Source organism: Ornithorhynchus anatinus, chromosome 2, assembly GCF_004115215.2.
Source record: "Ornithorhynchus anatinus isolate Pmale09 chromosome 2, mOrnAna1.pri.v4, whole genome shotgun sequence".
Lineage (NCBI taxonomy): Eukaryota > Metazoa > Chordata > Mammalia > Monotremata > Ornithorhynchidae > Ornithorhynchus > Ornithorhynchus anatinus.
The window spans coordinates 145,406,554-145,431,791 of record NC_041729.1 but is presented as its reverse complement, the minus strand read 5'-3'; the positions used below and the strand labels follow the sequence as shown (position 1 = coordinate 145,431,791).

General features: G+C 46.4%; 1 protein-coding gene across 1 annotated transcript in view; it reads right to left on the bottom strand.

The window, feature by feature from the left end:
- FGD4 (FYVE, RhoGEF and PH domain containing 4) overlaps positions 1-15,186 on the bottom strand; it is a 189,341-nt gene extending 174,155 nt beyond the window's left edge. The window contains exon 1 of the mRNA XM_039911230.1: positions 15,138-15,186. Coding sequence (XP_039767164.1) covers positions 15,138-15,153 — 16 coding nt within the window. The 5' untranslated portion in view covers positions 15,154-15,186. The remainder of the gene's footprint in view (positions 1-15,137) is intronic.
- Between the last annotated feature and the right edge of the window lie 10,052 nt (positions 15,187-25,238).

Here is a 25,238-nt window from a genome sequence, read left to right as displayed (position 1 = left end):
AGAACAGTGCTCTGCACACAGTAAGAACTTAATAAATACGACTGAATGAATGAAGAACCTCACGCTGCACAAAATTCATGGTGAACTCAGCATGTGGTCAAGGCCTCATACTCACCCAAAATCATTTCTTCCACTACCACATCATGTTAGATCTAGACAAACATCCGTGTTCAACCTGATTAGCTGGTATCTATCTATAGAAGGCGCTTAACAAGTCCATTAAAAAAAATCTAATTCTGCGACAGCATTCTTCCAAAACACGAAAAGAAAACATAATGAAAAAAAAGTCAGGAGTCTCTAACCCTAAAATGTTTTACCAAAAATCAAAATAACTGTAGTTATTTGCTAATGTCGATAACCTGAAAGAATTCATGAACTTCCCATTTCCATCAAGAAGCCTGCAAGGCCTTCATGAGGTTGTTTCATTCATTCATTCGAATTTATTGAGCGCTTATTGTGTGCCCAGCACTGTACTAAGTGCTTGGAAAGTACAATTCAGCAATGAAGGGAGACGATCCCCGCCCACACCGGGCTTACAGTCTAGAAGCGGGGAGACAGACATCAAAACAAGTAGACAGGCATCAATATAAATAAATCATTTCAGGATTCGGCCTAAAGGGTGTTATGGGTGAAAGAAGCCTATGACAGTTTCTTTTTAAATTCTAAAGTAAAACGGAGATGAGAATCCTCTTCTTTCTCCCCCTTACACTGTGAGCTTCAAGAGGGACAGGGACCTGATTATCTTGCACCCAGTGCTTAATGCAGTGCTTGTTACATAGCAAGCTCTTAACAAATTCCACAATTAGATTTCTTCAGGATTGCACAACTTGGCCTCGGTCTCTCTTTGTAACCATCTTGTTCCATTTTACGAAGACCTGTGACTCTGATTTTTGTCAGTTTCAATACGATTGCAAAAATCAAAAGGGTTTAGAACTGTTTAGATGTCCCTCTTTGGCAGGACACTAAATCCCACTTGCCTCTGGCAACTGTTAGACCTAGTTCCCGATGATCCGATGTGAAGGAAGGAAAGGTTTTCTCAGGATGTGCTGTGTTATCGTTCCGATCAAGGGCACTTCAAACTCAGATTCGACCAACCGTATCTATCAATCAATGGATTGTATTTATCGAGCGCTTACGGTGTGCAGAGCACTGTACTAAGCGGTAGAGAGAGTACAATCCAATGGTTGGTAGACACGTTCCCTAGCCTCAACGACTCACGGTCGAAAGATTTCTCAGGACAGCGGAATTGTACTTCTCAAATGCCGGACCTCTGGTCTGTTAATCAACTAATCAGTGGTATTCATTGAGTGCTTACTCTATGCCGAGCACTGTACTAATGAGTGAATGCTTCCATGAAAATAAGAGTGATAAGCAAAAAAGCACTGTAGATCCTCACAGGAAATAAAATGCTTTAATAGCGTTATGAGTGCATTACTGTGCAGAACAATAGAAAAAGTAATAAAGCCACACTAGAACTCGATACAACTTTAAAATCATTTTTTGTTCAGACCTTGGAAAGTTAATTTTCAAAGTGTTATCTTTCGCAAAAGACATCTTGTCCTTACATTCTAAAAATTGATTATCTCATGCCAAATCGAGACGAAAATTTGTTCAAACGGACTTTTACTCCCCCTAGTCACGAGCCAGTATTTGAAAGACTGAGGGGGTGAGGAGGTAACAGATGGCAAAAGGAGGAAGACGCTTGAGTCAGTGAGTGCTTTAAGAAACACCAGCTTTACAATTCAGTAGGGCCATTGTGCAAGAGCACTAAACTGAAAAATATTATATATGGGAAACCCCATACATAAGCTGGTTCCCTGGAGAACTTGCTTTTTGTGCATTCTGCCGAATGTCTCTGCCTTTTTTTTAAGGGAAATGAGCAATGGAGAATAAACAAAAGAGAAAATGGAATTGGCCTTGTTGGGAAGAAAGCAGGAAGCTTGGCGTAAGTACTCAACTGCCGGGAGGGCTGAGATTGATACATGTAAAAGCACTGCAGTGATGGGGGACCTTCTGGTTCATTTCCTTAACGTTAGGATATTACACATAAACACCTCATACATGAATTCACTCAACAAAGCCATTTAAATCATATTACAGTAACATGGGTCATGAACAAACAGCAAACATTCCCTTACATTCCCTTTTCAACAAGTCGACCTTCCAATATTAGTCCATGCAAATTTTACCAACAATAATAATAATAATCATTACGTTATGTGCCAAATACTGTACTAAGCGCTGGGGTGGATACAAGCAAATCGGGCTGGACACAGTCCCTGTCCCACCTGGGGCTCACTGTCTCACTCCTCATTTTACAGATGAGGTAACTGAGGCCTGGAGAAGTGAAGAGACTTACCCAAGCTCACCCATCACTCACATCACACATTAATGTTGGTATTTGTTAAGCGCTTACTATGTGCCGAGCACTGTTCTAAGCGCTGGGGTAGACATAGGGGAATCAGGTTGTCCCACGTGGGGCTCACAGTCTTAATCCCCATTTTACAGATGAGGGAACTGAGGCACAGAGAAGTTAAGTGACTTGCCCACAGTCACACAGCCGGCAAGTGGCAGAGCTGGGATTCGAACTCATGAGCCCTGACTCCAAAGCCCGTGCTCTTTCCACTGAGCCACGCTGCTTCTCACACATCACCAAGGGCTCATGTGGTGGAGCTGGGATTAGAACCCATGATCTTCTGAAAATGACCTATGAAAATGTGAGGTGCTCTGAGCCTATTCATTCATTCACTCGTATTTATTTAGCGCTTATTGTGTGCAGAGCACTGTACACGGTGCTTGTACTGCTTGGACTGTACTGCTTGGAAAGTACAATCGGGTAACAAAGAGAGACAATCCCTACCCAACAATGGGCTCACAGTCTAGAAGGGGGGAGACAGACAACAAAACAAAACAAGTAGACTGGCATCAGTCTAAATAAATAGATTTATACATTTATACACATCATTAATAAAACACATAGAATAATAAATATGTACATATATACACAAGTGCTGTGGGGTGGGGAAAGAGGTAGAGCAGAGGGAGAGAGTGGGGGCGATGGGGAGGGGAGGAGGAGCAGAGGAAAAGGGAGGCTCAGTCTGGGAAGGCCTCCTGGAGGAGGTGACCTCTCAGTAGAGTTTGGAGGGGGGGAAGAGAGCTATGTAGATGGATGTGAGGAGGGAAGGCGTTCCAGGCCAGAGGTAGGACGTGGGCTAGGAGTTGATGGCGGGATAGGCTAGAACGAGGCCCAGTGAGGAGGTGAGCAGCACCAGAGGAGCGGAGTGTGAGGGCTGGGTTGGAGAAGGAGAGAAGAGAGGTGAGGTAGGATGGGGCAAGGGGATGGACAGCTCTGAAGCCAATAGTGAGGAGCTTTTGCTTCATATGAAGGTTGACAGGCAACCACTGGAGATTTTTGAGGATGGGGGTGACATGCCCAGAGCGTTTCTGTAGGAACCTAGCATCGAACAGCTTCTCTGAGGCCAACGATTTGTGTCTGACAGGTGGTGATGGTAATAATGTTGATGATGATGATGGGATCTTCAGTCACGAATGACTGAAGAATGCAAGTCCATTGACCTCAGGACTGAGAAGCCCCTGAAGGAAGAGGTGAACTAATAAAACTTTCAAGGGAGTTATTCACTGTGGGTAGCTGTGGGAATCTCCATTAGTGGAGATTTGAGAACTGGAAAGATCAATCATATTTACTGAGTGCTTACTATGTGCCAAGCACTGTACTAAGTGCTTGGGAGAGTACAATATAATAGAATTGGTAGGCACTCCCTGCCCACTACAAGCTTAATCAATGAAACCCATCAATTGTATTTACTGAGTGCAGAGCACGGTACTAAGCTCTTGGGAGAGTACAACAAAGAGCTGATAGACACATTCCCTTCCCACAACAAACTCACAGTCTAGCGGGGAAGACAGACACTAATATAAACAAATTATGGATATGTACATGAGTGCTACAGGGCTGAGAGAGGGGAAGGCGTCTTGGAGATGTGCCTTTAATAATAATAATAATAACGATGGTATTTGTTAATAATAACAATAATGGTATTTGTTAAGTGCTTACTATGTGCCAAACACTGTTCTAAGCACTGGGGTTGATACAAGGTAATCAGGTTGTCCCACGTGGGGCTCATAGTCTTAATCCCCATTTTAAAGATGAGGCAACCGAGGCACAGAGAAGTTAAGTGACTTGCCCAAAGTCACACAGCTGCCAAGTGGTGGAGCCGGGATTATAACCCACGACCTCTCACTCCCAAACCCGGGCTCTTCCCACTAAGCCACGCTGCTTCTCTGAGTCTTTGAAGGTGGGAGAGTAATGGTCTGTTGGATATGAAGAAGAAGGGGATGCCAGGCCAGAGGCAGGGCTCGGGCGAGAGGTCGGCAGCGAGATGGACGAGATCGAACTACAGTGAATAGGTTGGCATTAGAGGAGCCAAGTGTGTGGGCTGGGTTGCAGGAGGAGAGTAGCGAGGTTTGAGGTAGGAGGGGGTAAGGTGCTCACAGTCTAAGGGGGCTGTTTAGATTGGTTCTTCGTAGTGGAGAGATTAGCCATGTGGCCTTTTAGATCGTTCCAGTCGCTAGGATTTTGTAATCATAGAAAGCGCGACGTTTATGAGGATCGACTTTAATTATTAGACACTGAATTGCACCAATCGGTGGTATTTACTGAACGCTTACTGTGTGCAGAGCACTATACTAAGCATTTAGGAGAGTACAGTGCAACAGTTAATGAACACTCTACCGGCCCACAGCGAGCTTACAGCCTAGAGAGGGAGGCAGCCGTTAAAATAAAAAAAATTGGAAGCAGCCTGGCCTAGTGGCACAGGCCTGGGAGTCAGAAGGACCTGCACTCCAATCCTGGCTCCACCTGCCAGTTGTCTACTGTGTGACCTTGGGCAAGTCACTTAACTTCTCTGGGCCTCGGCTACCTCATCTGAAAAAGCCGGGAGCCGGGATTAGAAACCAGGTTCTCTTACTTGCAGGCCCGGGCTCTTTATATTAGGCCATGCTGCTTCTCTAATGAGTGTGTGTGAGTAACTGAGTCTATGTGTTTGTGTGGGTGACCTGTGCAGGAATAGTACTTCAGTAATATACTATAGTAATATAGCAGGAATATACTTTTTTTTTTTTAACAAAAATTTTGGTATCTGTACAGCACCTGCTACGTGCCAAGCACTAGTTTAAGCACTGGGGTAGATACAAAACATATAGGACACAGTCCCACGCCCCACAGAGACTAAGAGGAAGGGAGAACAGGGATTTAAAACCCTCTTTTACAGGTAAAGAAATTTTGCCTATTCTCTCTTCCTTCTATATCGACTAAGCAATTCAATCTGTACCCTTTAAGCACTTGATATTCACCCCAACATCAGCCCCATAGCACTTATGAACAAATCCATGATTTATAATAATAATAATGGTATTTGTTAAGCGCTTACTACATCAGTAGTTTCTCCCTCTTACTTAGCCTGTGAACCCCATGTGGGACAGGGGCCGTGTCCAAACTGATTATCTTGTATTCTACCAACTGATGGTATTTATTGAGCCCTTACTATGTACAGAGAACTTAGCTAAGCACTCGAGAGAGTATAATACAACAGAAGTCGCAGACACATTCCCTGCCCATAATGAGTTTACAGTCTAGAGGGACTGTAAGTCAGCTCTTAGTATAGTGCTTGGCACATAATCAGCACTTAAAAAAATCACTATTTCTAAGGTTACTACTACTAATAATAATAAAAACTGCAATTTTATTTAGTTTCCTTGTTTCGTTAGGTAAACATTAGAAGGGCAGCCATCTGTTCTTTGCTGATAAAGTCTGTGGAAAGTTTTTAATGCACAGCACTATGTACGTGCTTTGAAAATTCATGGGAGGAATGTCTGATACATGGTACGCCCTTAATAAATTATAATAATGATGATAATAATCTGGGTATTTGTTAAATGCTTACTGTGTGTCAAGCACTGTTCTAAGGGCTAAGGTAGATACGAGGTAATCAGGTTGTCCCATGTGGGGCTCACAGTCTTAATCTCATTTTACAGATGAGGTAACTGAAGCCCAGACGACTTAAGTGGCTTGCCCTAGGTCCCACAGCAGACAAGAGGCAGAGCCGGTATTAGAACACACGTCCTCTGACTTCCAAGTCCATGCTCTTTCCGCTAAGGGGAGGTTTGGGGTGATGGAAACAGTTAGGGTGGGGAAGGAAACAAAAGGCAGCAGCATCACCTCAAATGTGCCTTGTGTAAACAGAGCCCAAGGCTGATGGAGGCCCAGCCAGCTCACAAGCCGGCCTGGAGGGTCCCGTGCAGGCCTGGGGACCCCGCGGAGCAGACCACGAGGTCCAACGATATCACGGACACCCTCCCCCAATCAGATGCGGCAGGGCCAGGACCCAGACGGCCACAATGAAGGCCAGGCCTCACCCTGAGGATCTTCCCCGGTGACGGCAACGAGGGGAAGCCTACCTCACTCCTCACCACGGAGACGGGGACGCGTCTGACCCAGGCATTCTCTTCTCCCAGCTAGAGGAATGTGTAGGGTCTCCCAGATCCCACCGGCGACTACACCCTCCAGTTCTGTAGCACTAATCCCTCGGTGAGTACTGTAAGGAAGGACACCGAAGGACTTCTCTTTTTTTAACTGGTATTTGTTAAGACCTTACTATGTGACAGGAACTGTACTAAGCGATGGGGGAGATAAAGCCTAATCAGATTTTTGGTTTTTTTAAAATGCTGGGTTACGTACTTACTATGTGCCAAGCACTGTACTAAACATTGGGGTAATAATAATGATGCTATTTGTTAAGCACTTGCTATGTTCCAAGCACTGTTCTAAGCACTGGGGTACATATAAGGTAATTTGGTTATCCCACCCGGGGCTCACAGTCTTAATCCTCATTTTACAGATAAGGTAACTGAGGCACAGAGAAGTCAAGTGATTTCCCCAAGGTCCCACAGCAGATGATGGAGGAGTCAGGATTAAACTCAGGTCCTTCCGACTCCCAGGCCTGTGCTCTAACCGATAGGCCATGCTGCTTCTGGACAAAGTCAATGTTCCACATGGGGCTCACAGTCTTAATCCCCATTTTACAGATGACGTAGCTGAGGCACGGAGAGGTGAAGTGATTTGCCCAAGGTCACCCAGCAGACAAGTGGCAGAGCTAGGATTAGAACCCAGGTCCTTCTGACTCCAACATTATTATTATTATTATTTGGGGCTATCGTAGAGTTGCACTGAAGTTTTAGCTCTGAGCTAAGTAGCTTAGAGGCATCAGGCAAAGGAAAAGCAAGAATATGTACATTACTTTAGAGTGAGAAGCAGCATGGTGTAGTGATTAGAGCAGGGGCCTGGGAGTTAGAAGGTCATGGGTTCTAATCCCCGCTCTGCCACTTGTCTGCTGTATGACCTTGGGCAAATCCTACTTCTTTTACTTCCCAGGCCCATGCTCCATCCATATTGCTTCTCAACTTGCAGCGTGGCTCAGTGGACAGAGCGTGGGCTTGGGAGTCAGAGGTCATGGGTTCTAATCCCGGCTCTGCCGCTAATCAGCTGTGTGACCTTGGGCAAGTCACTTAACTTCTCTGTGCCTCAGTTACCTCATCTGTCAAATGGGGATTAAAAAAACTGTGAGCCCCACGTGGGACAACCTGATCACCTGGTATCCCCCAGCGCTTAGAACAGTGCTTTGCACATAGTAAGCGCTTAACAAATATCACAATTATTATTATTAACTTTCAGTGGCCTTACGATGGACAGAGCATTGAGATGAAACCGGAAAACTGCGCTCTATCCAAGCTCCAGGTTGATCATGGCTCAGTGAAAAGAGCACGGGCTTTGGAGTCAGAGGTCATGGGTTCGAATTCCGGCTCTGCCGCTTGTCAGCTGTGTGACTGTGGGCAAGTCACTTAACTTCTCTGGGCCTGAGTTACCTCATCTGTAAAATGGGAATTAAGACTGTGAGCCCCACGTGGGACAACCTGATTCCCCTGTGCCTACCCCAGCGCTTAGAACAGTGCTCTGCACATAGTAAGCGCTTAACAAATACCAACATTATTATTATTATGCCTAGGGAAAGATATGCTGTAGTTTTCCCATCTTGAATAGGGCTTGCCATTAGCATATCAAAAAAACTGCAAAAGTTCAGATCTCAGAGATTTTCACACGTCAGTGCAATAATAATAATAATAATAATCATGGGATTTGTTAAATGCTTACTATGTGCCAGGCACTGTGCTAAATGCTGGAGTAGATACAAGCAAATTGTGTTGGACACAGCCCCTGTCCCATTTTGGTTCACAGTCTCAATCCCCATTTTACAGATGAGGTAACTGAGGCACAGAGAAGTAAGACTTACCCAAGGTCATACAACAGACAAGTGGCAGAGCAGGGATTAGAACCCATGACCTTCTTTCTAACCCCCAGGCCTGGGCTCTAACCACTATGCCATGCTGCTTCTCAGTCTAAAGTAATACACATATTCTTGCTTTTCCATTGCCTGATGCCTCTGAGCTACTTAGCTCAGAGCTAAAACTTCAGTGCAACTCTACGACAGCCCCCAGTAGTAGTAATAATAATAATATTGGTATTTGTTAAGCGCTGACTATGTGCCAAGCACTGTTCTAAGCGCTGGGGTAGATACAAGATAATCAGGTTGTCCCACGTGGGGCTCCCAGTCTTCATCCCCATTTTACAGATGAGGTAACTGAGGCAGAGAGAAGTTCAGTGACTTGCCCAAGGTCACACAGCTTACAAGTGGCAGAGCCGGAATTAGAACCCATGACCTCTGACTCCCAAGCCCGGGCTCTTTCCACTGAGCCATGCTGCTTCTCTGAGAGAAGAGGGTTGTCTGTTTAGCTTGACAATTGTGGTGAGTTATCCCTCTACATGCCCACTCTCACCTTCTTCACAAGTAAAACATTAATCACTAGAGCAGATTGAAATAAATTTATTTATTTTTATTACTCGTTCAGTCATATTTATTGAGCGCTTACTGCATGTAGAACATTGTTAATGTATATCTCCCACTCTACAGTAAGCTGGCTGCAGGCAGGGACTGTTTCTGTTTATCGTTTTCTTGTACTCTTCCAAGCGAGAGATCTCTCACTGATCTCTCTCCCTCACTCCAATCTCGCATTTCCTCCCGCCTTCAAGACATCTCTACTTGGATGTCCTTCACTCACCTTAAATTTAACATGTCCAAAACAGAGCTCCTTAACTTCCCACCCAAACCCTGTCTGCGCCCTGACTTTCCCATCACTGTATCCCAGCTCTGCCACTTGTCAGCTGTGTGACTGTGGGCAAGTCACTTGACTTCTCTGTGCCTCAGTTACCTCATCTGCAAAATGGGGATTAAGACCGTGAGCCTCATGTGGGACAACCTGATTACCCTGTATACCCCAGTGCTTAGAACAGTGCTCTGCACATAGTAAGCGCTTAACAAATACCAACATTGTTATTATTATTATTAGACGGCACCACCATCCTTCCTTTCTCACAAGCCCGTAACCCTGGCGCTATCCTTGACATCTCTCTCTCCCATATTCAATCCATCACTAAATCCTGTCATTCCCACCTTCACAACATTGCTAAAATCTGCCGTTTCCTCTCCATCTATATTGCTGCCACGTTAATCCAATCATTTATTCTATCCCGCCTTGATTACTGTATTAGCGTCCTTGCTGACCTCCCAGCCACCTTTCGCTCCCCACTCCAGTCCATACTTCACTCTGCTGCCCGGATCATTTTTCTACAAAACTTTCAGGCTATACCATCCCGCTCCTCAAAAAGACTCCAGTGGTTGCCCATCCTCCTCTTCAAACAAAAAACTCCTCACCACTGGCTTTAAAGCAGTCCACCTCCTTGCCCCCTCCTACCTTACCTCGCTTCTCTCCTTCCACAACCCAGCCCACACACTTCGCTCCTCTAGTGCTAACCTCACTCTGCCTCGGTCTCACCTATCTCACCGCCGACCCCTAGCCCACGTCCTGCCTCTGACCTGGAACGCCCTCCCTCCTCAAATCCAACAGACGACGACTCTCCCCCTCTTCAAAGCCTTATTGAAGGCACATCTCCTCCAAGAGGCCTTCCCAGACTAGACACCCCCTTCCTCATCTCCCACTTACTTCTGCGTCACCCGGACTTGCTTCCTTTGCTCTTCCCCCTGTCCCAGCCCCACAGCACTTATGTATATATCTGTCATTTCTTTATATGTATTGACGTGTATCTCCCCTCCTCTAGACTGTAAGCTTGTTTGGGCAGGAATTCTGTCAGTTAATTGTTGTACTGTTCTCTCCCAAGCGCTTAGTACAGTGCTCTGCACACAGTAAGTGCCCAATAAATACAGCTGAATGAATGAATACAATGCTCTGCACACAGTAGGTGCCCAATAAATACGACTGAATGAATGAATGAACCTATAGAGTGCTAAGGAATTACACTCACCTAGACTCTGGAGAAACGGCTGTGGAGAATGTGGTGTGGTCCTTTCCGCGCTGATGAAGTGAGGCTTTTTTTTCCTCCTATCTCTGTTACCTCTATCTGCTGGAAGCTTGCCAGACACCTATAACCTCAAATAGGTGACATCTTTCTCTAAAAATAATCCCCGGTAGAATCATAACTAATAGTTGAAAACCCACAGCACCTACAGATGATCCTCCCCGAAACCTTTTCGAGCGACAGAATTAAGCTCCATTAGCATGGAACACCCGGCTCTTCCATAATCTGGATTTTTAACCATTCATTTTGAATAGAAGGGGGTTAGGCGATGAGGAAGCCTTCCAAGAACGGGCCGCCAATCTGGATAGATGAGACTGTGCAGTCGGATGAAAGAGTCAGTCAGTTAATCTTTTATAATTATGGTATTTGGTAAGTACTTACTGTGTGCTAGGCACTGTGCTAAGTGCTTAATGAGCACTTATCGTGTGGACAGCACTAAACTAAGCACTTGGGAGAGTACACTGCAGCAATAAGCGGACACATTCCCTGCCCACAATGAGTTTACAGTCTATAGGAGGAGATGGTCATCAATAGAAATAAATTACAGATATGTGCAGGGGTGTTGTGGGGCTGGGAGGGGGGATGACTAAAGGAGCGACTCAGGGTGCCGCAGAAGGGAGTGGGAGAAGAGGAAATGTGGGGCTTAGTCAGGGAAGGCCTCTTGGAGGAGATGTGCCTTCAATAAGGCTTTGAAGCAGGGCAAAGTCACCGTCTGTCGGATTTGCGGAGGGAGGGTGCTCCAGGCCTGAAGCAGGATGTGGGCCAGGCGTCGGGGATGAGACAGACAAGATGGAGGCACAGTGAGAAGGTTGGCGAGGAGTGAAGTGTGCGTGTTGGGCTGTAGTACGAGCGTAGCGAGGTGGGAGTAGGAATAGGAGGGGGGCGAGGTGATTGAGGGCTTTAAAGCCAATGGTGAGTCATGCCCAAGCCAGGGGCTGATCGAGGAGTGAATCCTATAGCACCATATTTCATTTGCTCTTATCATGTTTCAAAAAAAAGGGTTCTGTGCCCAGCTCCCCACTCCTCAAAACCATCCAATGATTGCCCACCCATCTCGGCATCAAACAGAAGCCTCTTAACCGGGGCATTTAAGGCACTCAATCGGCTTGCCCTCACTTATCGTAACTCGCTGATCTCGCTCTACTTTGTCATCCGATGCGACCTACTTACAGCATGTCGATCTCATTTCTCTCGCCGTCGACCCCTTGCTCGCATCCTCCCTTGGGCCTGGAACTCCTTCCCCCTTCATATCTGACAGTTCACCCTCTCTCCACCTTCAAAGTCCTCCTAAAATCACAACTCCTCCAAGAGATCTTCCTTGACTAAACCCTAAATCCACTCTCCCCTCTGCATCCCCTATGCATGTAGGGATTTACTTCTCAACCACTTGAATACTCACCCCAACCGGAGACGCAAGCACTTATGTACATATCTTTATACTCCGCTGCTTCCCCGATCTGTAATTTATTTTAATGTTTGTCTCCCCCAATACATTGTAAGCTCCTTGAAGGCAGGGATCATGTCTACCAACTCTGTTGTATTTTACCGGGGAAGCAGCATTGCCTTAGTGGAAAGATCATGGGCCTGGGAGTCGGAGACCTGGCTTCTAATTCCGGCTCTGCTCCTTACCTGCTGTGTGACCTTGGGAAAGTCATTTAAGTTCTCTGTGACTCAGTTCCTTCACCTGCAAAATGAGCATTCGATACCTGTTCTCCCTTCTATTAAGAATGTGAGTCCCATGTGGGACCTGATTATTGTGCATTTACCTGAGCGCTTAGTACTGTGCTTGGCAAAGAGTAAACGCTTAGCAATAAAATACCATATCAATCAAATACCAAAATTATTATTAATAACAACTATTATTACTCACCCAAATGCTAAGTACAGTTCTCTGCACAAAGTGCTCAGTAAGTTGATCTACTGCATATCTTTTCCTAGATGTGGTAAGGTTAGAACATAAAGCTCTGTATTTCAAGAAAACAGCATACCTCCAATTTTTTAAAAACTTAGCAGGCTTAGCAGTCCAGGTTCCTTAAGAAATTAAGTGAAGTCCAAGAGGTCAATAGTATTTATTGGCCACTTCCTGTATGCCGAGCACTGTACTGAGCACTTGGGAGAGTACGATAGGCCAAGAAGACTCGGAATGGGATGTTCTGGGGTGGGGTCAAAGCCCCGTCCTCACTTCCTGCTTCATCTTTGGTCATCGGCAGAGGCAGCCCTCCCTCCTCCTAAATATTTTACTTCTTTTAAGGCTGTTTCCCTGCCATCTTCTTCGGTGGCCAGCTGCTACCCTCGGCACTAAAAAGCCATCACCCCTAGACACCCCCTAAAAGTCTGCTCAAAGTGGGGTCACTGGAGTTTTGTTTTCAGTAGTTTCACTCTCTCAGTCAGTCATCTCTTCCCCTTTTCCGTGGGGTTGCTGCCTACTCTCCTTCTGCACATGCATAATTCATTTCCATGGTAATGCTAGAGAAAATGGCCAGAGGAGGGAAGGTTGGGAATCATGAGAAAATAGGAAACCCACCTGCTCTGCACACACATCCTCTTCCTCTCGTTCTTTACCCGTTTGTAGTGCTCTGGATTTTCAAGTGATCGCTAATGTTACTAAAAAAAAAGGGGATTGAGACTGCGAGTCCCATGTGGGACAGGGACCGTGTCCAATACTGATTGTGTCCTCCCCAGTACTTAGTACAGTTCCTGGAGACACAGTAAGCACTTATGAAATATCATAATTATCATTATTATAAAACTGTTTCACTATCAAATATGTCCCTTTTCCATAAAATCCCTGAGCCTTTTCATAAGAAATGACTCATTTCTAGTTTTTTAAAGGAATATTTTACCCCCCCAAATACCCCGAGCTGAATGTTCCTAAGTACTAACCCCAAAACTGCCTTAAAATGATGCAACAGTCACTCAGTCATTGGTATTTTTTGAGCACCTACTCTGTGCAGACCATATAGTACTAAGAACTTGGGAGAGGACAATAGAGAAAGTAGACGCTATCTCTAACCTCAAGGACCTGTCAACCTCCATCACCAATCTGCCGCACATCTCGTGATAGCAGGATTATTAGCAGGAGGGCCGCTAGTGACTGTCACGGCCTCAGATAAGGAGGCAAACGTGAAGTCATATGGGTCACCACCTAAGCACACAGCTTTATGGGATAGCATCACATGGGCCATTTTTGTAGACGTGCACAATTTAGCTGAATTCTAGGGTGTTTTTTAGGGGGGACAACTCTGAATGCCATTTATTCCAGAGCCCCGTGTTCTCCCACGCCCACATGAACCTCGGCACCATGTCTGAGCCACAAAACACAGCAGAAGCCATAGCAGAAGGAGGCCTGCGCTGAAAATTGCTATATTAACAATAATACTAATAATAATGATAGCATTTGTTAAGTGCTTACTATGTTCCAGGCTCTGTACTAAACACTGGGGTGGATACAAGCAAATCCGGTTGGACCCAGTCCCTGTCCGATGTGGGGCTCAACAGTCTCAATCCCTATTTCACAGACGATGGAACCGAGGCACAGCGAAGTGAAGTGACTTGCCCAAGGTCACCCAGCAGACAAGTGGTGGAGCCGGGATTAGATCTCATGGCCTTCTGACTCCAGACTCCATCCACTATGCCATGCTGCTGCCTCTCTATGCCTTTAAATGACATAGAAGAAAATGGGGCTGTCCAGTTTCAAACCACACGCACGGCCAACTTGTAATATAACAAGTTACATCAGCCACACGGTTTAACGCTTAATCCAACGATACCAGATTCGCCATTCTCCAGAAGTATGTCTGAGGCCCCGGAAACGTAGAGTATTTCTTCTTCTGGTATTTGTTAAGCACTTATTATGTGGCAGGCACTGTACTGAGCGCTAGGGTAGATACAAGGTAATCAGGTTGGACACAGTTCCTGTCCCCCATGGGGCTCACAGTCTTAATTCCCATTTTACAGGCGAGGAAACTGAGGCACAGACAGCCGCCAGACCCGCAACCAGCTTGCTCTAGAAGCTTTGGGAGTTCCCCTGCAGGCCCTCTGAACGGTGTCTTCCGGCCCACAGAACTTTGCTGCAAGAACCGAGGGAAAGGGGGTGTGGGGGAGAATGGAATGCTGAAAATTGAAACCCCAGACGTCATGGAGTCCAGTGTCACATCTGCATGGAACAGACCAGTGGAAAAACAAGACTGTCTGGAGAAAAATGAACAACTGGTCACCCTTGTCATTTTAAAGGACACTAGGCACAGGCAGAAGGAAAATGCGATTAGAATTTTTTGATAGAAGGGGAGCCGAGTTCAAGGGCTGGAGGACGAGAAGCGGGGCAGAAACACAAAGAGAATCTGCTCTCCTCCAAGCTTCCTGGAGGAGAGACATTTAACTCCCTCCTCAAACTTTCTGTTCCCTCCCATCCGCTCTTTCCCCTAATGATGGGGCTATACAGTCATCAACAAAATTGAAACCATCAGTCATGATTTCTCTGAAATCTCCTGTTTCTCTCCAGTCCCCCTCTCCTCCTCCACCCTGACTCTTCCTATATTCCTCCCTGCGTAATTTAAGATGAGATCGCTTGTCTCCTTCTTAAATCCAGTGCTCCTGATCCCACCGATTCATGCCTTTTCAAGACACTCACCCTCTACCTTCTTCATTCCACGACTACCATCTTCAACTGTTGACTCTCCAAAGGCTTCTTCCCCACTGCTTTCAAAAATGCTGATGTCTCCCCTTTCTTAAAAAAAAAAAACAACCAACCCTCCCTTGACCCCCACCCCCCTCCTACCATTTCTCTTCAAACTTTTTGAGAGTTGTTTACATCTGCTGCCTCAACTTCCTCTCCTCCAATTCTATCCTAGATCCTCCCCAATCTGGCTTCCTCCCTCTTCATTCCACAGAAACAGCTCTCTCAAAGGTCACCAATGATCTCCTTCCTGCCAAATCCAATGGTCTCTACTCCATTTTAATTCTCCTCAACCTCTCAGCTGCCTTCGACACTGCAGATCACCCCCTTCCCCTGCAAACTTTATCCAATCTCGGCTACACTGATGCTGTCCTCTCTTGGTTCTTCTCTCTGGCTCCTCCTCTGCCTCCCACCCTCTGACAGTGGGTGTCCCTCAAGGTTCATTTCCAGGTGCTCTTCTCTTCTCTATCTACATCCAGGCCCTTGGAGAATTCATTTGCTTCCATGGCTTCAACTACCCCTTCTAGGCGGATGATCCCCAAATCTACCTCTCCAGGCCTGATCTCTCTCCCTCCCGGCAGTCTTGTATTTCTTTCTGCTTCAGAACATCTCTACCTGGATATTACACCTACTTCTCAAATTTAACATGTCCAGAATGGAACTCCTTATCTTCCCACCTAAACTCTGTCCATCCTCTCTCTTTCCCATCACTACAGACAATACCACTATCCTATCTAAAAAGCCTGTAATCTTGGCATCGTCCTCTACTCCTCACTCTCATTCCACCCACATATTCAATCCGTCACCAAATCCTGTCAGTTCTACCTTCACAATATGGCTAAAAACCACCCTTTTCTCCCAGCCTCCTGTCCCTCCCCATATCAATCCATATCTTGCATTGCTGCACGGGTCATCTTGCAACAAAAATATTCAGCCCATGCCTCGAAAACCTCCAATGGCTGCCCATGTACCTACACATCCAACAGAAACTCCTTACCATCTGCTTTAAAGCACTCAAATCAGCTCTCCCCATACAACCTCATCTCATTGCTCTCCTACTCCAGCCCAGCCTACACGCTCCACTCCTCTAGTGCCAGCTTACTCACTGGGCCTCGATCTCATCTATCTCGCCGCTGATCCCTTCCTCACGTCCTCCCTCTAGCCTGGAACACCCTCCCTCTCCTTATACAGCAGACCAACACTCTCTCCACCTTCAAAGCATTGTTAATAATAATAATAATGATGAGGGTATTTGTTAAGCGCTTGCTATGTGCCAAGCACTTTCTAAGTGCTGGGTCACATCTCCTCCAAGAGACCTTCCCCGATTAAGCCCTCTTTTCCCCGGCTCTCTCTCCCTTCTGTGTTGCCTACGTGTTTGGATCTGTGACCTTTGGATATTTGACATTCACCCCGAACCCTTCAACACTTATGTGCATATCTTTCAACTCTATAACTTATCTCTATGAATGTCTGTCTCCCCATCTAGATTGTAAGCTCGTTATGGGCAAGGAATATGTCCATTAATTCTGCTGTATCGTGCTCTTCCAAGCACTTAGTACAGTGCTCTGCACATAGTAAGCACTCAGTAAATACCACTGATTGATTGAGACCTCCAGCCTGGCTCGCTTCCCAGCCCCTCGGCTTCTTCTCTGAGGCAGTGTCAGCATGGATGTGATTGTTCAGAAATCTCTGGTGCTCACACTCGAGTGTCTGATGACTAACCGATATTCTGCTGAAGACAGTAGTTGTCATGAAAAGTGGAAAACATATCTTCTTACCCATCAGTAGGTTTGGAGGTTTTTCATTCAATAGTATTTATTTTATTCAATAGTATTTATTGAGCGCTTACTATGTGCAGAGCACTGTACTAAGCGCTTGGAATGTACAAATCGGCAACAGATAGAGACAGTCCCTGCCCTTTGACGGGCTTACAGTCTAAGGTTTTTCCACCAGCACAGTCAGCAGCGGGAAGGATGAACTGAGTGCAACAGTGGGACAACTTACAAACACACGGGGCACTTACCTTAAAACGAACAAATGAATAATAATAATAATAATGATTGCATTTGTTAAGCACTATGTGCCAAGCACTGACTCACCTAAGGTCACACAGCAGACAAGTGGCGGAGGCGGGATTGGAACCCACATCCTCTGACTCCCAAGCCCGTGCTCTTTCCACTAAGCCACACTGCTTCTCCAATAATTAGGATGGTATTTTTTAAGCGCTTACTATGTGCCAAGCACTGTTCTAAACGCTGGGGTAGATACAAGGTAATCAGGTTGTCCCACGTGGGGCTCACAGTCTTAATCCCCATTTTACAGATGAGGTAACTGAGGCACCGAGAAGTGAAGTGACTTGCCCAAAGGCGCACAGCTGACAAGTGGCAGAGCCAGGATTCGAACCCATGACTGCTGACTCCAAAGCCCGTGCTCTTTCCACTGAGCCACGGACAAGCTAATCAGGTTGGACACAGTCTCTGTCCTACATGGGGCTCACAGTCTTAATCCCCATTTTACAGATGAGGTCAACTGAGGCACAGTGAAGTGACTCGCCCATGGCCACACTGCAGGCAAGTGGCAGAGCCCGGGGGATTAGGACCCAGGTCCATCTGGCTCTCAGGTCCGGGTTCTATCCACTAGGCCATGCTGCTTCACAGACAAACATACAAACAGAACATACATACAGACAAAATAAACCACTCTCAATCTCCATTTATGAAAACTCACATCATCATTATGGCTTTAATACTTACTCCGTTCCAGGCACTGTACTAAATGCTGGGGCAGATACAAAATAATCAGGTTGGATGTTCCCTCTCCCACATGGGATTCACAGCCTAGGTAGGAGTGAGAACAGGTATTTCATTTCAAAGTCCAACTCCTCTATCACACACAAACACACTCACAAAATTACAGGCGGAACACTTCGAAGGAAGATTTGAATTCACTTCCAAGATCGCTAAAGCGTGGCTAATTCCTCACCTTCATTTCTGAAACCGTATTTAAAAACCAAATCTGGAGCAGTAATTTTAAATGTGGGTGAGCAGACAGGAGTCTCGCCCGAAGCCTTCATGGGAACAATTTCTATAAAATTTTCATCTTGCATTTAGATTTTCTAAACACCCCAATCATATGGTTCCCCCAGGCTTATGGTAATATTTTCACAGTATTCTCAAACAAACCAACAAACAAAAAAACTAATTACCACTTCAGTAAATTTGTAGAAAGAGGAACCCACAGACGGGAAGCAGTTGATTTCGAATGTTTACCCGGAGACGCCATGATAAAAAGAATTACGCACACCAAGATCCCAGTTTTATTTCTCTCAGGGGCAACTCTCCAACATAAACCGATGTTTACGTTAAAACCGCCCTCTGTCTCTCGGCTCTTCAGTGAGCTAAGTCTGAGACCAGCCAGGAGGTGGCCCTCGCCGTGAGGACTTCCATATTTTCTCACACTCCAAGAGCTGATGAATTCTTTCAGAGCAAAAGAGAAAGTGAATCTGGAGGTAGTGTTCTGCTTCGGTCAGCAGTTGCTGGACTTAACGCAATACAAGAATCTACAAAAAAATAAGGGAAAACAGCTCATTTCTCTATCCTACCTAATGAACAAAAAACACATGAGAATGCTGCCCCATCCCGTGCATTTTGTGCGCACATGTGAACACTGACCACTGGCATGACTTTATATTTAGCAGAATATGTAAAACCTACAAAACAGCACAAAAGGATACAACATACACATACACACACGCAGATGGGTGCCAGACCATCTTTTTTCCAAAATGTCCTTATAAACACAGTCTTTTGGCATCTGTCCACATTTATTATTTGCAGGGTCTAAAATGTTTTTTTCATTCTTCTTCTGTCTCTCATTACCTTACCAGAGTCTCCTCTATTTGCACACTTCATTGGTACCCGTGAAACTGCGCACAGGGGCACATCGGTAGGGTGAATTTATATTCTGATCTCAAAATATTCTGGGAGTACGGTCATCACCGAAGATCCATTTTTAAGATATTGCTGCCTGTTTTACATCAAGACATAGTAGACAGCTCTAAACTCTTCCCTGTTCTGGGGACGGATTTCAAAAAACAAACAACAAAAAAACCCATGGGACTCAAAAACAGTTACCAGATCGTTCTCAGTGGCCATCTTTGTTTCCACGGGTTTCAAGGAAATGAGCCTGAAAAAGAAGGCGGCTATAACGGCAGACTACAGCATTCACTATAGCATGTCCTACAAATGTCTGAAAGAATAACGCTCTCTTAACCTCTCCTTTTCTCTCAGAGGCCAGCTTCCCTACTGTTTTCTTCAAGATTAAGATCAGCTACACCTAAGTCACCTCAATGTTACTCTATACTTCAATCATATTTAATAATTATAGTATTTACGAAGTGCTTACTATATGTCGATCAGACTGTAAGCCGGTCAAACGGCAGGGACTGTCTCTATCTGTTGCCGACTTGTTCATTCCAAGCGCTTGGTACAGTGCTCTGCACATAGTAAGCGCTCGATAAATACTATTGAATATGTGTCACGCACTGAAGCAGCGTGGCTCAGTGGAAAGAGTACGGGCTTGGGAGTCAGAGGTCACTGGTTCGAATCCCGTCTCTGCCACTTGTCAGCTGTGTGACTGTGGGCAAGTCACTTAACTTCTCTGTGCCTCAGTTCCCTCATCTGTAAAATGGGGATTAAGACTGTGAGCCCCACGTGGGACAACCTGATTCCCCTGTATCTACCCCAGCACTTAGAACAGTGCTCTGCACATAGTAAGCGCTTAACAAATACCAACATTATTATTACTAGGCACTGGGGAGGAAACAAGCAAATTGGGTTGGGCACAGTCCCTGTCCCACATCAGGCTCACAGTCTCAATCCCCATCTTTCAGATGAGGTAACAAACACAGAAGTGAAGTGACTTGTCCATGGTCACACAGCAGACGAGTGGCGGAGCCAGGATTAGAACCCACGAGCTTCTGATTCCCAGGTCCGTGCTCTATCCACTACGCCATGCTGGGTACTTACTATGTGCAGAGCACTTGGGAAAGTACCATATAACAGAGATGGTAGACACGTTCCCTAGAGAAGCAGAGTGGCTTAGTGGACAGATCTTGGGCCTGGGAGCCAGAAGAGCCTGGGTTCTAATTCCGGCTCCACCACATGTCTGCTATGTGACCGTGCGAAAGTCAACTCACTTCTCTAGGTCTCAGTTCCCTCATCTGTAAAATGGGGATTGAGACTGTGAGCCTCACGAGGGACAACCTGATTACCCTGTATCTACCCCGGTGCTTAGAACAGTGCTCAGCACATAGTAAGCGCTTAACAAGCACCAACATTATTATTATTATTACTATTAAAGGGTCCATGGCCAATAGCACAAGGGACACAGCGGGTGGGGAAATAAAGGGCCTGGGACCCCTCTTGGAGGAAATGTTGCTTAAGGAAAGTTTTGACGGTGGAGAGAGTGGGGGATTGTCAGGTAAGGGCATTCCAGCCTAGAGGGAGGATCCAGTGCTTAGTACAGTGTTTTGCACACAGTAAGCGCTCAATCAACACAATTGAATATATACGGTTGAATGAATATGGGCAAGAAGTTACCTCTAGCTCACCTCTAGACTCTAAGCTCTCTATGGACCGGGAAGGTGTCTGCTAATTCTTTTGAATTGTACTCTCCCAAGAGCTGAATACAGTGCTCTGCATATAGTAAGCGCCCAATAAATACGCTTGATTGATTGGGTTGGCGTTGAGATAGACAAGATCGAAGTACAAAGGGTAGGTGGGTGTTAGAGGAGTGGAGTGCATGAGTTATTAGACCGTGAGCCCGTCACTGGGCAGGGATTGTCTCTATCTGTTGCCGAATTGTACATTCCAAGCGCTTAGTACAGTGCTCTGCACATAGTAAGCGCTCAATAAATACTACTGAATGAATGGGTTGGGTTGCAGAAGGAGAGCAGTGAGGTTAGGAAGAAAATTGAGCTGATTGAGTGCCTTAAGGCCGATGGAATGGGATTTCTCTTTGAGGTGGATGGGAAGCCATTGGAGGTTTATGAGGAGAGAAGAGATATGGACTGAATTTTATTCAGAAAAATGATCTGGGCAGCGGAGTGAATTATAGACTGCAAGAAGGGAGACATAAAACTCAGGGAGGTCAGAGAGGAGGTTGATGCAGTAGTCAAGGTGAGAAATGAGTGCTTGGATCACCACGGCAGTAGTTTGGATGGAGAGGAAAGCTGTCGTCTTGTTTTTTTAATGGTATTTGTTCAGTGCTTACTATGTGCCAGGCAGTGTACTAAGTACTAGGGTAGATTCAAGCGAATCAAGTTGGACACGGCCTCTGTCCCACATGGGGTTCACAGTCTTGACCACCATTTTACAAGTGAGGTAACTGAGGCACAGAAAAGTGAAGTGACTCACCCACGGTCACAGAGCAGACAAGAGGCGGATCCGGGATTAGAACCGAGGTCCTTCTGACTCCCAGGCCCGTGCTCTAGCTACTCAGCTATGCGGCTTCTCATTTAGCAATGTTCTCAAGTTAGCACGGACGGGATTTTGTGACAGTTGGAGTGTATGGGTTGAATGAGAGAGATGAGTCCGAGATAATAATAATGATAATGGTATTTGAGTGCTTACTACACGCCAGGCACCGTACTAAGCGCTGGGATGCATACAAGCAAATCGGGTTGGACACAGTCCCCGTCCCACACAGGGCTCAAAGTCTTCGACCCCATTTTACAGATAAGGTAACAGAGGCACAGAAAAGTTAAGTGACTCGCCCAAGACCACACAGCGGACAAGTGGCGGAGCCGGGATTAGAACCCACGACCTTCTGACTCCCAGGCCCGTGCTCTACCCACTATGCCCGACTGCTGGACTTGTGAGACAGGGAGAATGGTGATGTTCTCTACAGTGATGAGGAAGTCACGGGGAAAACAGGGTTTGGATAGAAGGATGAGGAGCTCTGTTTCGGATATTTGAGGTTCGAGGCGTCGGAGGGACATCCAAGTAGATGTTTCTTGAAGGCAGAAGGAAATGCGAGGCTGCAGAGGTGATAGGTCAGGGTTGGAGCAGTAGATTTGGGAATCATCTGTGTTGAGGTGGTAGTTAAAGGTATGGGAGGGAGCCCGTCACTGGGAAGGGACCGTCTCCATCTGCTGCCAAATTCTCATAATAATGTTGGCATTTGTTAAGCGCTATGTGCAGAGCACCGTTCTAAGCGCTGGGGTAGATGCAGGGTAATCAGGTTGTCCCACGTGAGGCTCACAGTTAATCCCCATTTTACAGATGAGGTAACTGAGGCACGGAGAAGTGAAGTGACTTGCCACAGTCACACAGCTGACAAGTGACGGAGGCGGGATTCGAACTCATGACCTCTGACTCCCAAGGCCGGGCTCTTTCCACTGAGCCACGCTGCTTCTCTGCTTGTACATTCCACGTGCTTAGTACAGCGCTCTGCACATAGTAAGCGCTCAATAAATACTATTGAATGAATGAATGAGTGTATGAGTTCTCCAAAGGAGTGGGTTGTAGAAGGAGAGAGGAGAAGGGGACGCAAAATTGAGCCTTGAGTCCCGCTCCCAGTTAGAAGAAGCATGTTAGAGAGGCAGCGTGGCTCAGTGGAAGGAGCCCGGGCTTGGGAGTCAGAGGACGTGGGTTCTAATCCCAGCTCTGCCACTTTGCTGCGTGACCGTGGGCAAGCCACTTCACTTCCCTGTGCCTCAGTTACCTCATCTGTAAAATGGGGATGAAGACTGTCAGCCCCACGTGGGACAACCTGATGATTACTTCCTATCTACCCCGGTGCTTGGAACAGTGCTCGGCACCTAGTAAGCGCTTAACGAATATCATAATTATTATTATTATGAAGTTGGAACCCAGAGGAGCCTGAGCAAGAGACTGAGAAGGAACAGTCAGAGAGACAGGAGGAGGACTAGGAGAGGACAGTGCTGATGAAGCCATGGTTAGATAACGTAACTTGCCTCCCATGGGAACTTGGGCAAGTCACTTAACTTCTCTTTGCCTCAGTTTCCTCTTCTGCAAAATGAAATAACTGTTTTCCCTTCCACTTAAACTGTGAGCTCTGTGCAGGACAGCGACTGTGTTTGACCCGATTATCTCGCTTAATACAGTGTTTGACGTATAATAAGCATTTAAATAATAAAACTTTTATTGCTATTACTATGTAAACATGACTTCTGCCCTCAAGGAGATTATAATCTAGCAGGGGAAACAGAAATCAAAATAAATTACTGTTAGGGGAAATGGATGGCTTAGTGGAAAGAGCACGGGCTTGGGAGCCAGAGGTCACGGGTTCTAATCCCACCTCAGCTGCTTGTCTACGTAGGAAGAACGGCTACTGAATCCCCGTTTTGCAGAGGAGGGAACTGAATCCCAGAGAAGTTAATTGACTTGACCAAGATCACACAGCAGACAAAGAGCAGAGCTAGGATTAGAACCCAGGTCCTCGGACTCCAAGGCCCCTGCTCTTTCTACTAAACCACACTGCTTCTTCTCCAGTTTCCCTTTTACTTAGTTGAAACCAGTTCCTAGAACCCTGAGGACAGGATGGGTGCAGGAGCCCAAACTGGTCACATCTGATCACACAGATAAGATAAAAAGGTTTCTTGAGAATTGGAAAGGCTCGGACAACCATATTTGTACCCCAGACAATATGGGGGCAGCTGGGCCACTGACAGAGTGGTCAGTGAAGCAGGAAGTGATCCTTTTGGGCAGTGCTGAACCCATGACGGAGAGCACCGTCTTCTGGTAGCACTGAAGCCCAGGGGTCTATTTCTCATCAGCTCATGGGCTCTCATCAGCTCACAGGTCAGGGTTCTAATCCTGACTCCGCTACTTGTCTGCTGGGTGACCTTGGACTAATCACTGACCTTGGACTAATCACTTCACTTCTCTGGGCCTTAGTGACCTCATCAGTAAAATGGGGATTGAGATTGTGAGCCCCACATGGGGCTCACATCCAACCCAATTTACTTGTATCCACCCCAGCGCTTAGTACAGTGCCCGGCACAAAGTAAGTGCTCAACAAATACCATAATTATTATTATTCCTTGCTCCTTCCTACCCCACCTCGCTACTCTCCTACTACAACCCTGTCTGCATACTTCGCTCCTCTAATGCCAACCCTCTCACTGTACCTTGATCTCATCTCTCTTGACCCTGACGTCTCGCCCACATCCTACCTCTGGCCTGGAATGCCCTCCCTCTTTATGACCCCCAGATCATCCCTCTCCCCACTTTCTAAGCCTTCTTGAAGGCCCATCTCCTCCAACAGGCCTTCCCTGACTGAGCCCTCATTTCCTCTTCTCCCACTCCCTTCTGCATCACCCAGGCACTTGGATTTGCTCTCTTTATTCACTCCTCCCTCAGCCCCACAGCACTAACGTACGGATCTGTAATTTATTTATATTGCTGTCTGCCTCCCCCTCTAGATTGTAAGCTTAGTGGGGGCAGGAAATGTATCTACCAACTCTGTTACATTGTACTTTCCTAAGTGTTTAGAACAGTGCTCATCAAAGTCTTATTGAAGGCATAACTCCTCCAAGAGGCTTTCCCTAAGCGCCCCTTTTCTCTTCTCCCACTTCCTTCTGCGTCGCCCTGGCTTGCTCCCTTTATTCATTCTTCCCGCCCCCGCCGCAGCCCCACAGCACTTAGGTGCATATCTGTCCCCGTTCACGCTTATCCTTATGTTGAAACCCTGGCCCACGTCCTCCCGCTGTCCCGGAATGCCCTCCTTCCTCACCTCCGCCAAACTAACTCTCTTTCCCTCTTCAAAACCCTACTGAGAGCTCACCTCCTCCAGGAAGCCTTCCCAGACTGTGCCCCCCTTTCCCTCTGATCCCCCTCCACCCTCTGCTCCTCCCTCTTCTCCCTTCATGTCCCCTCAGCTGAGACCCCTTTCCCTCTGCTCCCCCTCCCCTCCCTACCCCACCTTCTGTTCCTCCCCCTCCCTCCTTCCCCTCCCCTCAGCACTGTGCTCATTTGTATATATTTTTATTACCCTATTTATTTTGTTAATGAGGTGTACATCCCCTTGATT